Genomic DNA, 16,325 nt, shown 5'->3' on the forward strand with positions numbered 1-16,325 from the left:
CGAAAACAAGCTTCCTCCCTCTGGTATGCACTGTATTTTGTTCGCTTTTTTTTTGTTTCCACCGATACATTGCAGCCGGATGAGTGAAACCGATGTCATTGGCGTTCTCATCTCATCTTCACCGCGCCTGAGTTTGCTTGGCCGAGCACTGGGCCAAACTGGGGCCGAATGTTTCGTGGCGCTTCGGTAAGCAACACACACACACGAACATGAGCAGGCGAGGAAGAGTGTAGAGCGCAGTGAAAACATCCATCGAGGCACTCTCCATTGACTTCGATACGGTGGCCTCCCCGGGTTTCGGGGAAAAGACAACACGAAGCTCAGAACCACTCAGGACGGTGACGGAAGCGGACATTTTGTGCCAATTTCACGTCATTCGCTCGAAACCCGTGGCAATGTATATTTATGCATCTCTCTCAGGCACACTTACACACACACTTTTACTCATGTTGTCCTACTCCTTCAAGGTGTTTTTTTTATAGCAATGACAGGTCGTTTAGGGAAAAGTACAGCAAAGAGCTCTAAAACGGTCCGGTGTTTTCCATCTCGCCTGCTCAATTCTCGCGGTAGCCATTACCGCCGGTAGGGCGCCCGGTCGTACACCGTCCCGCGACGCGCAATGATTACAAAAACAATAAAGTAATAAAAGAAAATTAAATTCTAGCGGGAAAATGTGTTCATTCAACGTTTATTTTGGACGCGCGGAAAAGCGCTTTTATGGTGCAGCATAAACAAGACAGTGCGAACGAGTCTAACGCTATCTACCCCCTCCCCGGTTGGGATTGGTTGTTTTTTCTTCTGTTGCTTTCGCTGCTATTGTGGCGACTGTGGATCCTCTCCCTACACCCACAGACACACACACACACACACACACGCAGGAGAAAATTCGGCAACTATTTGAAGGCCGTCGCATCCTGGGTAGAACGGGTGCAAATCCTATACCAGGAACGATTGTGCTCTACCTACGTTCGATGTCGTTCGAGAAGTGTTTTCACAGTGGCGAAGTGACTGGAAGGAATATATTTTTTTTTTGTTGGTGAAATGTCGTTTTTCTTTAGGACGCTTCTCCTTCCCTGAACGGGTTTGAGCTTGTTTTTCCTTCGTCTACGCTAACGGCAATCGAGGTAAACGGACTAGATGGCACTGCAGAAGGATCAGTACAGTGTTCGCTAGACCAGGACGGAGGGCTGCGTGTGTAGCAGTTTGAAATGCTGGCAAGGAAACGAAATCACTCGTTACTGGAAGCCATGTGTTTTTTTTTTGCCTGGCTGCTTCCTTCTCATCCAAATGGGGCTGCGTGTGGTTTGTGCTGCCGACGGTGTCAGCGTGGAGCACCGCTGATAACGAACATGATAGTATCGTTCACGTCCTTGTGACGCTGTTAAACAATGCCGTTTAAAACATGCACCAAATTGGGGTGGAGCAGTAGATTAAATTATGATTGTCATTACACATTACACAGACCATCCCTCCCCCTCCCCCCCTCTACCCCCGCTACCGCTCAGTTTGCTGTAGCCATTGCTATGATGCTTCGGTTGAAGGACGCTACTGCTCGACGCTGATTCCCGTTTCCGGTGGAACAAAAGTAAACTGTTCGTGCAGCAAAACTAAAGTAGAAACAAAAAATAAAACGTTACAACAAATGTTTCTTTTCCTCTCCTTGCACACACGGTAGGACCGAGGCTGCTGATAGGAACGGCAAACGCGACCCAAACCGGAATGGAGTAATCAAGAGTGCAGTGAAAATGAAAATTACACTCCTTTCCGGCCCGTCCGGAACGGGTGGTGAGTGAGACTGGTGGGACTTTCTCCGTTCGGTCGTTCATTTTAAATGGCTGGCCATTACACGGAATGGCAGATTTTTCCTTTATTTTGCGATAGTATTTTTTTTCTGCCGATGCTGCTGTCTTGGTTACGGAAAGTACACTTTAGTTTTTAATCGTTTCGAATTGTGGTACCGTCCAGTGGCGGGGAAGGTATTGGAGGGGTGCCAGGGGGGAAGGGGGGGGAGTGGTGTCCACGGAAAGGGTCCCTCTTTGTGTGGAAGGCGTTAATTGTGGCCGGAGCTTACGTCGCGTTGAAACAGAGGAAAGAACGAAAGGTTACCGGTCATTAAACTGACCATTAGCATCTTTAAGCGCCTTGTCCTGCTGCTGCTGCTGACGATAATGTATAGTACGTGTACGCAAATTAATTGTTGTCGATCGAAGGAAACAAGTGATAGGGGGTTTCTTTCAATTACAGGAAAGTTACTCCTAATAGATGATATTGTACCAAGCAAGTGTAAGCACACAGGGGATGAAAAAAATGCGAAAAAGGAGACGCATGGTTGTTGATACAGTGAAAACAACCATGCGTCTCCATATTTCCCATTGCGAATGAAATTTACAATGATCCTAAATTTATATACATAGTATCCGTTAGGGTCCATTTTTCATAGATGAAAAAAAAGCTGAATAATGCATATAACTATCATATGTTGCTACTATTTCAGTTCTTTATTCGCTGAAAACAACCATGAAAACAATTCGATCGATTCGATAATGTTGATTAACAAACAGACCTTACCATAAAGAATAACCCACACACACACACAATTACCAAAGAGTCCATAGTCCATTTGTCTTTCAGCTTGAATCACATCAGATCCGAGATGCACGCTCTTTACTTTACTTTGCGATTTTGTGGAGTTCTTGGTAAACAGTGCAAAAGTTCGGTTTGAAGCTGAACCGCTCCTACACTCACGCTGCATTGTTCTTGCCAAGTGAAACTGCTGGGAGGCTAGCCTGAGGACTACCGACTGAACTCGAATGCTGGTTTTGGGAGCATCAGCAGCAGCAGTAGCAGCTCCCGTTAGCTCCGGATAAGATACGGTCCCGAACCCATTCGGGGACGGAGTCAAGCAACTGTTCAAGAGCACTGCTCAACTTGCAATAAAACCGCGTTATGTGATGCGAGAAATATGGTGGCCGTGGAATGAATGCGCCGGGTGCGGGGGTTAGACAACGAGGGTTGAATTAAATTTAATTGAAAAACTACTCGACAATCGATGGTGTGGAACTTTTCCAATCAAATTGTTCGTTCATAGTTTTTTAATTGATTCCCGTCAGCCCGTTCGGTGGCCCGCGTTCGTTTCTAGCTGGCCCGAAATTGTCTTTGACCGCGAATGAGTGGCGGGCTTAGGGGTATTTTTCTAACTGGGGGGTGCTACATTTTACTGTCCTATCACTGAGAAGCGAACAATAGCTCATTTATTTAAGCAAAAAACGCTGTGATTAATTTCAAAAGCAGCTTATGGAAGCTCAAGCGATAAACCTGTTTGGAATCGGATTGGGAAAAAACGTACAATAATCCATGCGATTATTAACCGAAGCTCGTAATAAATCCAGCAAAACATACTGATATAAAAATAGGATTTCTCTATGCCATCATTGCAAGAAAAAGAATAGGTCTAAAGTAGCTTCTTTCGATGACTTTCTATCCACTCACTTGACCACGCAAGCAAACATCCCCACAGCGTTCGTTTCCTTTCGCTCGAGCTGCTGCAAAGTTCTTCTGTCCACTGGCGGCAGGAGCATTTTGGCTGCCCTGTTTCCAACTTTTCTGCTATTTACTTTCGTGTTGGTGTGTTTGTTCATGTGGCCGTTACAGCTTGATGGTTTTAAATTTCCGTCCCCGTCCGTTTCTTTGTGTGCGAGCGCACACAGAGCGGGGCGCCGAGAAGCAAAACGTTTTCTTTGTGGAAGTGAATTCCAATAAGCAGTAAAATCGATGTAGGCAATAAAATGTTATCAAAAAGGTTTGGCCTTTCTTTTCCGTGTGTGGTGCGCTGCAAGTACGATTGCTCCTGAACCGTAACGGTTTGGGGTTTTTTTTTATGCGCTTTGTATCTGTTTTCTTCCGTATGTTTCCACCCCGAGCAAGAAATGTTCAAAAAATCAAAGCGACGATTATGGCCACCGGATGCACTGCACCATCCGGTCGGAAAATGGTGCAAACGTGGCGCTGAGCGCTCGTCCGGTTTCGCGCTTCGGACCGATTGAATTTTATCAACCATTTCCTTGCGCCTTCTCAATTCGGTCCTAGCCCCTTGCCGTCTAGTGATCTAGTGGGCTGAAGAGTGCGAAAACGGGATGAAAAGATGCAGCGAGGAAGGGAGGGGCTACGGAAACACGATGTTCGAATGGTTTTGCAAGCAATGTAAAATTTTATTGCCAAAACAGCTCCACTGTCCCACTGCTTGCTTCGCCGATCGGATCGCAGCTTGGATCGCATTTGTCGCATTTGTAAGGGCAGCTTCCGGGCGGGGATAAAACCGCGCAAGCAAAGCACCGAGACCGAAGCAATCTGTGCCTGTCGGTGGGATGGGAGGAGGAGCCTTTCCGGGCGATGCGTACGGGCTGGGAGGCACGAATGGGCATCCAGTAGGAAAGGGAAAGTATTAAAAGTTTGTCAAATGGAATAATGGAGCAACGTGGACACTGCGCTTCGCTTGCCCTAGCATCCCTAGCGGCCTGCGTTACACAAACATCGATGAAAAGCTCGTAAACTTAGCACCATTGATCCATAAAAACGCAACGACAGCAATTGCCAGCCATTGGAGGACGCTCGTGTCCAAGCGCGAGTTGGAAGCGAGACACAGTGCAGGAAGTTTGGGGGAGGGGGGGGAGAAATAGAATCAGCTAATCTTTATCCAAAGAGCTGCGAATCAAAGAAAGCAAACATATGATGCGTGTTGGCACGGAAATGTCTCAAAATAACATAGAGGACAGAGGATTGGATTTGGGTGGATAGTTTTGTTTTTGGCACATTTTGATACGTTGGTATTGTACGGAACCTCTCCATGCTGATATCATAGTTTTCTGTCAAGTAAGCAAACAAATTATTGGACAAAATTGAAGAATTTCCTGTTTCGAAGACATATCGTAATGATTTATACCCTACTCAATTCAGCATACCATTCCAGATACTGACAGTTTTTATTGAAACATTCTTTGATTATGAAAAAAGAAAAATCTTGACAAGGATTGACAGTACATATCAAAGTTTGCATTAGCTGTCAAAATAAAGGCCAAAATATAACTCGACAGCGAACTGTAAACGACATAGCTAGGTAAATTCAAAATCGCATAAAAAGTTTTCTTATTAAACTTGATTGAATTCATGGCATTGACACTGATGGAATACAGTCTAAACTGTCAGAAAAAAAAACTCAAGATTTCATGAGCTTTAGCCATATCATATCATTTTAATTCATTCATTGTATCATACATACGTTCGTTGCAATGTACTGCTCCGATTCGACGTTATTTCAGACACTTATACTAAAAAAATGCTAAACAATAATTGACGATAGTGGAGAGAACTATCTCATTACAGTTATTCCATAGTGGGTCACAAGCAAACAAACCATTAATGGAAAAAAGTGGAAAAAAGAGAGTAAGTAAGTAAGTAAGAAACGAGCATTTGGAACGTTCAAGGCAAGAGGAAGATAATAAATCCACTGCCTCATTTCATTACTTTTGTATGATTACACTCTAGCGAACTTACAATGTACGTCAATTATCGCTTGTGTAAGTGCAAGATGGCTCGGGTGAAAGGATGCACATTGAGTTGGAAGTACGCATCATATCATGGGGTAGCTATGCTAATGGGCTCCATTCGACGAACTTTTACAGTGGAGAAAATAGCAAACAGTCCTGTACATAATTCATGAGATAGGAGTAGAATCAAGGGGAAAAGTGCGTATACATCCAACCTGAGGTCGAAGTTTGCCGTACGCAAAGGAGATTTTAAGTCGTCTCCAGTACTCAGCTGATCAAATGCAGCAGGATACTGCTTTTTCGGATGGATGCGATTGAATGTTTCAAAAGAAATGGATAGCAATCTTGTTTGCGCTAAGCCAGGAAGCTGTTTGTACGAAGCAAGCAACTGTATACAACGTAAATTTGTTGAAAATGAAACGTTTTATTGCATCAGAGATGGACTTAGAAGCTTTACCTTCTTTTGAGATGGTTGTTTAGTAGGTAGAAAAAGTTACCAGAACAAATACTAACGCATTCAGCTGGAATGGTACCATTCCACTGGGGGCAGGCGATTTTCCAGAGAACTGTTTCAACTCTGCCTGACGGAAGACTCGTTCTTTTTGTGTGTGTGTGTGTGTGTGTGTGTGTGCGTCCTCCCATATTTCCTCTCTACAACCGGATTTAACTCTCAGCGAGCGTAAGAATCGTTTTTCTTGCTGCTAGCCCCCCCCCCAGCACCCTCTGCCTGCCTGTTTCAACACGGTCACTGCGGTCGGTGTGTAAATTTATGCATTTATTATTATCCTTTTTTACGACCATTTTATGGACGCCCGGTTTTACATAGGAAAAGTGTTTGAGTTATTGACGTACCGATTCGAGATTGCGGGCAGCATCGGCATCATGAGCTACGAGGAACACACACACACATTCTCTCTCTCACATATGCATCGTTCTCTACTTCACCATCAACACCCTTCCTCCCCCAGAACCCTTCTGTGGACCCCTTCTTTGCACGGGCTGGGTGTGATGTAAGGGGTAGGGCAGGAAATAAAAAATTTACATAACATTTACGAGCTGTAGGGCAGCAAATCCCCAAACGGAACCACAGCACAATGGTAAGAGGAGTGTGTATGCTCGTGTGTGTGTGTGGGCATGGCTCACATTCGGAAAAGAACATAACCGTGGGCATGGGTTGGTTTGTGTGTGAAAAACTTTTTCCCGTGCTTTTATTATTGTTGTTCGCTCGATGCGATGACCACATAGTTACAGTAGTAACATGATGGATGGCAACAGCTGAGCATGGAAAGAGAGAAAAAAGGGTTTCAACGGTTCAAGCTCTCGGCCAGCTTTAGTGAACCAAAGGGGGGGGAAAGCAAAGGGAACACATTTAAAGAGCCCTTTCCGGAAAGTGGAGTTCGATGCAGATGAGCCACCGTTTATTAAAGTGAGCTAATGGTAGGAAGTTTTGGGTTCCGGACTATTATGTCTGATTGTCCCAGAATAAGGGTACCAAGAACAAGTTAAAGTTCGGTTTTTAATGTTTAATAAAGTGTTCAAATCAAGCAAAAATACAGAATTGATAAGATGAAAGATTGCTAAATGAAAGAGGTACTGAATGCAGTTGAGCCAGCAACCAGAGCTTCCGGTTATAGTTGGAATTAAGAGTCTCAAAACGCTTTACACTAGGATAATTACTCTTATGGGATTCTTAAGCTTTGTTTTATTTGTGCTGTTTTAATCCAATCCCGTTTTGTTTGCTACTTCAGACAGCATAAGCCAACAAACCGAACCATTTACCCTTTTGAGTGCACAAATTGCTGAAAGTTTTTTAATAATAAGTCCTTCACAAGCACATTCTTTCAGCACTCAAAGGCTGGAATGCGCTCATCCCTCGAAACAAAATAAAGAGGAAATCTAATAAAGATGTTTATTTAATTTAATTGCCGATTGACGCAAAGCTTCCGAAGTATGAAAGGAAGACATAACCTCCATTGCGGCAGGGGGGGGGGAAATACTGCCCTCACTGCCTGAACGATGTCGATCATCACTGTCAATGACTTTTTATATTTGCAATGCAGTTCATTTGCAGCGGTACTGTCGTTTCCTGCTGCTGCTGCTGCTGCTCCCGTTGGCAGCCGTTCGCAGTTCAATGGAGCGTTGAAAAGTGCGTCCCTCGGTTGGCCCGGTCTGCCGGCGGTTGGCGGCTGTGGCGATTGAAGGGCTCGAGGCGCTACGGGTCCGGGACAGCATGACGGACATGAAAGAGTTTTCAGCGCCGTCAAACCGAAGGACCGGCGACCGTTGAGTCGAAAATTTAATTTTACCCTCTAACCCTACTCAGCCATGCTTTTTTAGCTCTTTCTTTATCTCTCTCTCTCTCTCTCTTGCTCTCTCTCTCTCAATTTCTCTCTCTCTCTTTCTCTCTCGTATTTGGTCAGTAATAGCAGAACACGATACGCGAAGGCAAAACTTGTAAAGCGCGAAGGGGATAAACTTTTGCACAGTTCTTTTGGCGGCTGTATGTGTGTGTTTGTGTGTGTGTATTTTGTGGACCCACCCACCCACACCCTCTCCTTTTCCTACCCTGCAGGATGGAGTTCTTTTGTGCTGTTGTGCTTGGAAACTGCCTGTCCGCCGGGCTGGCTGACGAAATGTCCGGCACATCGCGGAAGACGGCTGCACGCCGCGCCGGCTGAAGGTGTGTTAGCAAGGCGAGGGAAACAAACTTTTCCGCCAAGGGGACGGTGGCTCATTTTCGTTCGCTTTTGGGAATGAAGTTTTCCATTTTTCATGCTGCTGCTGGTGCTGGTGCTGCTACTGTTGGTGCACCATTGCGGATGCTACTGCTTTTGTATTCTGCTCATCGTTAGTGTCTTTATCTTTTTTCCTCCCCCCTTCCCCTCGGACCGAAATCCTTGGTCAGACGCTCAACTTGTTTTAAGTTGGGTGAAGGCGTCTCGTTTCGAAATATTTTTTGCTTTTTTGTTTTGTTTTGCAGTTTGGGGTTTTTGCCTTTTTTTGTCGGGGTCTGGTTTTACTTCTTTCGAAGGGAATCCGGATCCGAATGGAACGGGTTTGGTAATGGTGCTGCGCAGGGAGCACGGAACGTTGAAATAGCCTTCATCATGTTTAAACTTTCTGGGACTGTAGTAAATTGTTAGCCACGTGTACACCGTGGTCAAACCGCTTCGAGCACGGGCACAGGGAGCAGTAAATGAAGCAGACGCTGAGCGGGCAGATAATTACTAGTGCAGACGGGTAAAAGCAACCGCGACAAAGATTTTCACTATCCCCGCTGGCTGGAAAGATGGTTTACGTCGAACGCGGGGGCTTTCGGTGGGTTGACTGGGTCGATTAAATGGTTTATGACCTCGCGAGATGAGTCACAAGGCAGGGCAGAAAGGAGGAATAATCCAACCACACAACTCTCGTCTCATTTTAAGGATTTTTACAAAACATGCAAACGAGCCGTGTTGCTGTTCTCTGCAGGCGCGCAATTTCTGTGAGCCAGCATGTTTTGTGCGTCGTCAAATCTCGCCACACAATTTTCCACAACATTTTACCACTTGAAACAGACACAATTAAGTTTTGCTGCGAATTAAGCTTACATCTTGCCGCACAATGCGTACAGCGCTGGTCCGTTCGGGGCGTCATATAAAATAAGTAAATTATTATGCCAAAAGGTGACATTTCATCCTTTTGTTCGCCGCCCCGACTGAGCACGTAATTTTTAATGAATGGTGCGCTCGGACGGTCTTTTGTCCGTTGATTGACCGCACAATGCAGTAGGGGAGGGAGGGGACAGATAATTCCCCGAAATTACCTCATGACTGTGTAATGAACAAGGCTGACAAAAGGGGCGACAAAAAAAACTGGTAAAGGACAGCCAAACCAAGCTAAATAAAAAAAACTCTGAAACACCATCTTTTGTTATTTCTACCAGCACCCTCCTTCCTCTACTTCGGGCACCTTTAGATTGTGTTGGGTGATGTTGATCGTTTTAAAATTGGCATTCCCTCGAGCGATTCATTTTTTTCCGTATGCAATTTATGCCTGTTCATGCGTAAAATGTTGTACAAAGGCTCAAATTGACGAAGGCCGCCGATGGACAGCGGGGTTTTTTTTTTTGTTATTGTGCGGGGATGGCAAACAGCAAAAAGAGTAAAAAGAAGAAGAAGAAAAAGAAGGAAACAAAAAGCGGCTCAACCTGTCGGCCAGCGGGCACAAATGTAGAACCGATTTTCTGTGTCCTTGTGTCCGTGTTTGTGTGTGTGTTGGTGTAAGTGAAATCGTTCTTATTCTTTTGCTGCAAAACACGCTAGGTGTACTGAGCGGTACGCCCGGGTGGACAGGAAAGGTTAATAAAGTGAAAACAATATAAGCAAGAAGGAAACAAAAAGTCGAGGGACTACTCGAGAAACACACAAAAAAAAACAAAAAAATGAGACGGCACAGAGTTTGAAAGTAACAAATGGAGCAAAAAACAAGGCAAAAAAAGTATCCCTACCAGATCCATAAGCACAAAGAAATTACAGTGGACACAGGGGGACACTTTTACGTAGGAAAGAGGCCAAAAATTGCCAGAAATTATGCCACAAGGAGGAGCGCAGCAACAACAAAAAAAAAAAAACCTACACCAAAGCCAACCTCTGAAAAATACCACATTGTGGAAAATGGGAAAAATGCCAACCTTAATCAAGGCGGACAGGACAGCTGTTGCCACCGTGGGGCACCGTTACTGGCACAATGTCAGCCGGCCTACAACCGCAATCAAGTCAAACATGGTCGCAGGCTTTGACGGTGGGATTTTTGTTCTTCCTCTCTTTCTCGTGTGTCGTCGTGTGCTATCGTTTAGGTTTTGGGTGGTGCAGCTTTTTTGTGTGTGTTTTTGTTTGGCTTTGTCGCTTCCGTGTGTGTGTGCATCACCACTCTCTGGCACATTTGCTGCGGCGCGGTGGGTGTGGGTGTGTGTGTGTGTTTGGTGGCCTGCGGTTAATATTGTGAATGGTGCACAATCGACCCCGGGATGATTATCATTACGAAGGAGACGGTGACGCCCGGCACCCGGACTGGCAACATGGGCCGTACCATGTTTTTTTTTTAATGCTTTCTATCCGATGCTGAAGCGTCCCCTTCCCCCGCACTGCAGAGCTAAACGATTGACGGTCGTGGTGTTTTTTTGCTATTGCAATGTTTCAAGTGTAAAAAAAAGGTAACTTCGTGGACACAGCATGGGGCAGGCCGTGTTATATGGTGACCGCATGCTACAAAAGCGCAACGAGCGAAACGACACCATCATTACTATTATTATCGTGCTTGGTGTCATTTTTTTTTACAATTTGTTTGATTCGGAAACGTTTTTGAGATGTTGTTGAAATTTGTATTTTGTTGAATAGCTTCAGAGAGTGATTTAAAAAAGTAAGAAATTAACTTCAATTTCTAATGACAGTAGTGAAATGAATTATAATGCACAATTTTATTAAAATGGAACAATAAACAACACCAGTGTGATGATTACTTGAAACAGTAAGATGATTTTTGTAAAACTCTATCAGTTCTGTATTAACTTTAAGCTATTTTTCACTCCTACAGCTACATTAGGAACTTTTTTTAAAATGAACCATAAGATCTGGTAAAAATGAATTCTTCAAAGTCATCCTAAACATCATCGCACGAAGGGCAGGGCTTATAACTAGTATCCCATCTCATAGTGACATGGAAATCTTTGAACAAAAGTTTCTAAAACGATACTAAATACAGACCACCTAGCACACGAAACCCCTCAGTGTGTGTGGTGTTTAGAAGATTGTATAAAACATTTAGATAAAATCTGGATCACCTCGAGCAAAAATGTTTGCGTGTGTGTGTGTGCTGGTCTGGAGTAGCGCCCAGTGTCCGGGCCAATGGTTGGACGATAGCCGAACAACCGCAGCACTGCGGACAGAAAGTGAAAAGGCAGCATTTTTCACCATCCTCGCCAGCACCATTGCTCGCAAACTCTCCACTGGACACTTCACGGTTCCATGGATGTCCAATGTAGGGTGACCTGATCGGACGCAATCAGGATCAGGATAAGATTTCGGCACCGGTCGGTCGCCGTGCCAGTGGTAGTCCCAAAAATTAGTGAGCAACTTTAAAAGCCAGCCCAACGAAGGGGGAACAGAGATGATCAGCGTGGAGTTGGAGCGGATGTGGCCAGCATCGAAATAACTTTATGACCACCCCAACCCCTCTCCCTGCTCGACCGGAGAGCTTGTCTGTCGCTGAAGGAAACAGTTTGTGGCCCACATGCTTAACCCCCCTGATCCTTCCAGGCATTTCGCAATAAGGTTAACGCCGGTACGCGCGGTACGGGATGGCGCAGTGCGGTAAAGAATATCGAATATTGGATATTTTCTGGTCGATTCACATTGCCACATATTTTTGGGATGGAATTTTCGTTCGCACTCTTATGAGTTTTATTTTTTTTTGTGTGTGTTGGCAGTTCTTTTCCCTTCCTTTGCATTTTCCGGCTCGCACACATGGCCTGACGCTTACATGGTAGGCCATTAAAGTCAATCCCTTTTTTGGGGGTTTTGGGAAGAGACAGTGGAACCGAATACAACAAAAATAAAGGCGAAGAACATACTCCCCTTCGACCGATCATCCCTGAGAGTCACCACTGTGGTACAACCATACAAAAAAAAAGGAGAAGAAGACCACTAACTTCATCCGGCTCCAGGCCCAAGTGTGATCGTGTGAGAATGTGACTGTGCACCAGAATGCCACAGCCATGGACGACACCGCGTATATCAATCGCGCACCAACACACACACATACATACACACCGTGTGATGGTGAATGGCCGGGAATTTGGACCGGATGACGACAACGACGACCAAGACGACCGGCAGTGGAATTTATTATTTTAACGTCTTCAATATGCATATCGCATGGGGCCGGACTTGATCCCTTTCGCTCGGACCGGGCACCGGGAATAGCGGACGGTTGGAGGCGGCTGGGCTGGGGTTTTTCGGACGTGACCGAAATGCCATACATGGCCAGAGTGTGCTTTCGCAGCGCTTTGGCCGGTGCGGAGTGAAGCAAAAGGAACAGCTAAAATAAAACATTCTAACATCATCTGCAGTGTCCAACGTGTGGTTGGGAGGCGCAGGGGGTAGAAAATAAAGCTGAAAATGGCTTGGTTGGTCGGTCGGTTTTTTTTTTGTGTCGATTTCGTGGCAACATGTGTTGGAATCGTTCGTTTCTTGAGACGAGCGCATATCGGCGGATCAGTGTGAAGGAACTGTGAAGGGAAAGATACATCACGAAACATAACCAAAATGGTGCTCTTTGGTTCTTTGAGCGGACGGGCGATGAAGAGCTATATTTGTGAGGTTTCACAGTTTGGCCAGAGCTTTCGTATCGAAACATAAAGAAATAATAAATTCAATCAAAGCCCGTAATTGTACAGGCTTTGCTACACTAGCGTTGCGCCAGGAGCAGCACGAAAGGTTTGCTGAAACGATACACAATCTTGTTGACACACACGAAACAGCACAGGGATTGCTTTGAAGAGTGTAAAAAATAAGGCTGTCGAAGATTGTATTAGTAGACAAATACGTTCTGAACGTTGGAAAATCAAATAAAGTCAGGCGAAGAATGAGTGCAAAATTGTGATTAATTTAAGCAAACCATGTATTGGACTTTCATTAGACTTTTGGGCCAGGAAATCCAATCATTTGTACATTTCTTTAGAATCAGCTGCAGGAGTTAGTGCTTTTGAAGTATAATAATTGATATCGGATGGTTTCATAAAAAAAGGATTTGAAAAGATCAATCCAAGCATATTTTTTGACAAAATAAAACATTCCGACAAGTCAATTGAATCGTTCAGAAAAGACTTCAAACGCCAACAGAAAGCAATCAGTTTATGATGAGTGCAACTTTCGCATGAAATTCCAGATAATCTGAAACTTCATAGAATGGACTGGTGTTTGAGAAATGGAGCACGATCCAAGTGAGTCAGTTAAGAGCAAATTGAAATAAAGATGAGCTACAGGAATGGTTACTTTTTTCCACCTCAACGCATCACCATTGAACGGATTTCCTGCTGATCAGGCACACTTGCAGCGGGGTTTGCGTTATTCTTGCTCGTTTTTATTTAACATTGTGCCACGAAAAACAAAATGCAGCGGAAATAAATCACCGCTCGGAAGTGACATTTTTCAAGCAAGCGCACGCAGACGACTGGAATATCAACTGCAGTTCTGTTGCCATGCCACTGCCATTATCAGCGACCTGACACGATGCTGCTAACGATGAGCATTCTCCACTTGTCTCCGAATAACCCAAGCTGTCAGCTGCTGCTGCTCGTGGTGCAGCGAATGTGCATCTCGTGCGCAAAACGCTATCGATTGACAGGCGGTGGTGGATTTTTTTTCTTTTATTGGAACAGGAACAACCAAATCGAACCCGAGAGGAAGACGAGCGGCGAATGGTAAGTCGAAATTGAGTCACAAACCAACTGCAACGGTAAAGTGAGCCTTCCGGCACGTGTTTCGGAGAAAGAACGGATACGCTTTTCGGCTGCAAACAGTGCAGCGAGTGGGTCGGAGTGGGTGAAGAGGATGAAAAAATCTATCCAAAGCAGTAGAAACAAAAGAGCGCTCGGGAGGGAGGGCGACGGGCAAAGCGGTGGGGTGGAAGTGTATAAGAAGACATATGTAAATAAGATATCACGAAATGGAAACCGCATTGCCAGGGCGCTGCCGGTACGCGATTGCCAGCGACCTGCCACGACGATGCAGATGCAGCCCGCTTGACAGTGCAATCCTTTAACTGGATTGGGGTGCGCGGCAAACCACCGTCTATATGGCCGGCCATTTTAAGCAGCTCCCCGGATGGACGGACGGGTTTCGTTGTGAGAAATTGGAAAGAACCGGGCGTGGGCGAAAGTGTTCTGTGCCACAGCCAGGAGACATTGGGATGTGTTTTTTTTCTCTATCGAAAAGCAGACTGCTCAATGCAGATTGCAGGCTAGCAATATGCAGCAGCGCCAGTGTCTTTGCAAGAAAACCTCCCCCATCTGGATACTTGAGCCGATGGGATCCGCTTGAACAGCGTTATCGTGTTACGGCTTCGCTTACACACAAAAGCAAAATCCTGCACCCGCTAAAAAGGAACCCGCTTGTTCGTCGTCACCGGAACCGATCTTGGTGCATGGTTTTTACATTTTCTTTTAGCGGGGGATCTTTTTTCTCTCCACTATTCCTGTGCTTGTCCCCATCCATAACCTTACGCTCGATGCGTTTCCGTTTTTGGAGGGTTTTCGATTTATCTTGAAGCTGCGGCTCGATGCATATGTATGACGATGATGCAATGCGAGCGCGCGCAAGCAATTGCAGTGCCAACATGTGGTCACTAACCACGAGCGTGCAAAGTTCTGAGCACACAAGCTTCCACCCGAGCCCTCTGGACGGCAACTGCACGGTGAAATCTCAATTTCAACCGCACCAGCAATTCCACCACCGCTTTCGCTTTTCCGCATTTTCGGAACGGCTGTTTGAGTTATTCTAGCTACCCCCCCTCCCAGTAACAGACCACACTGATGCAGCGCTGAGTGCACATAGAGGGTGCAGAGGGAGGCACACATCCTTAATCCATCCTATCGTACGACCACCGAAGAATAAATAAATGAGCGAATGAAAAGCGACGGCGCTGCGGTGCAGCGAGCGAGAGGAAAATGTTGAAAAATAGGGACAAGAACAAGAATACCACAGCGAATACTCACATTATGCTTCCAGACCACTTTGTATGCAGACGGATTTGCATTCACTTTACATTCAAAGTACACGTCGTCTCCCTCCTCGATGTCCTCCGGGTTCATGTTGATGCCGAGCTCCAGCTTCAGGGTGGGTAGATCTGGAATGTTTAAAGCACGGGAACGATCAGTGAGCGATAGATGGTAGAGAAATGGGAGCTGCATTTTATGTGTGTGTGAAGAAGGAACCAACTTCAGTGTGTGGCCCTGGGAGGCTCTACTAACTGCTGTTCACTGTTCGTATTAGTTTCATCTGGTCATGTTGGTAGAACTTTATTGCAGTTGCTTATTTCATAAATGGAACAGATTTATGTCACACTGTTGGACAAACATCGGAGCCATACGTTATTCGGTTTCTTGAACGACATGGACGTAACATACCATAGACGTAAACATTTCACAGAAAATTGGGCAGACGAAATGCTTATTTAAGACCAAAATTCCCCTTAAAGCTGAAATATCTCAATGGTTATGTAGGAGAAGCCGATGTCAAAATATTTTACAATGCACTAGAAATACTGCAAACACACTGTTTTATAATACTCTTTAAATCGCAAGCAAAGATACGCTGTCAAAATCAGTTTAGTGAGAATCTCCATTGCCCGCCGTGAAATGAAAAGAAAGTTTTCGACGCAAGGTTCTCTGCGAAGCTTGATTTCAAAAGAATTTGTCCGTGCAAAATCCATCCAACAAGCCAGACTTCTGCTTGCTTTGTTTCGTATCACAGTACACAGACAAAAACTCCAGCATGACCCCGGGGGAGGCGTTGGGATCGCTCCACTGTTCCGTTCCTCACGCTCGGATTATTTTGATCCAATCGCGTCCGAGAAACGGGCCAAGCCACCATGGCCAGAAGGCTATCAAAACAAATCGCAAGCGCGGTGTGATTCTTGCAAATCCGTTGTTCAAACAATTGTGACTCCCCTTTCCTCCCCTGATCCTGGATCCGTTGTCTCCCCCCAGCGGTACTGTGTATGGCGTGGCTAATGCGCGAATAT

The 16,325-nt window shown here is 45.3% G+C and overlaps 1 protein-coding gene across 4 annotated transcripts in view; it reads right to left on the reverse strand.

The window, feature by feature from the left end:
* LOC120894809 (hemicentin-1) overlaps positions 1–16,325 on the reverse strand; it is a 186,170-nt gene that overhangs the window by 67,430 nt on the left and 102,415 nt on the right. For all 4 annotated transcript variants that reach the window (XM_040297639.1, XM_040297640.1, XM_040297641.1 and 1 more), the window contains exon 10: positions 15,298–15,428. In XM_040297639.1, the coding sequence (XP_040153573.1) occupies positions 15,298–15,428 (131 nt within the window). The remainder of the gene's footprint in view (positions 1–15,297; positions 15,429–16,325) is intronic.

This window comes from Anopheles arabiensis, chromosome 2, assembly GCF_016920715.1.
Source record: "Anopheles arabiensis isolate DONGOLA chromosome 2, AaraD3, whole genome shotgun sequence".
Classification (NCBI taxonomy): Eukaryota; Metazoa; Arthropoda; class Insecta; order Diptera; family Culicidae; genus Anopheles; species Anopheles arabiensis.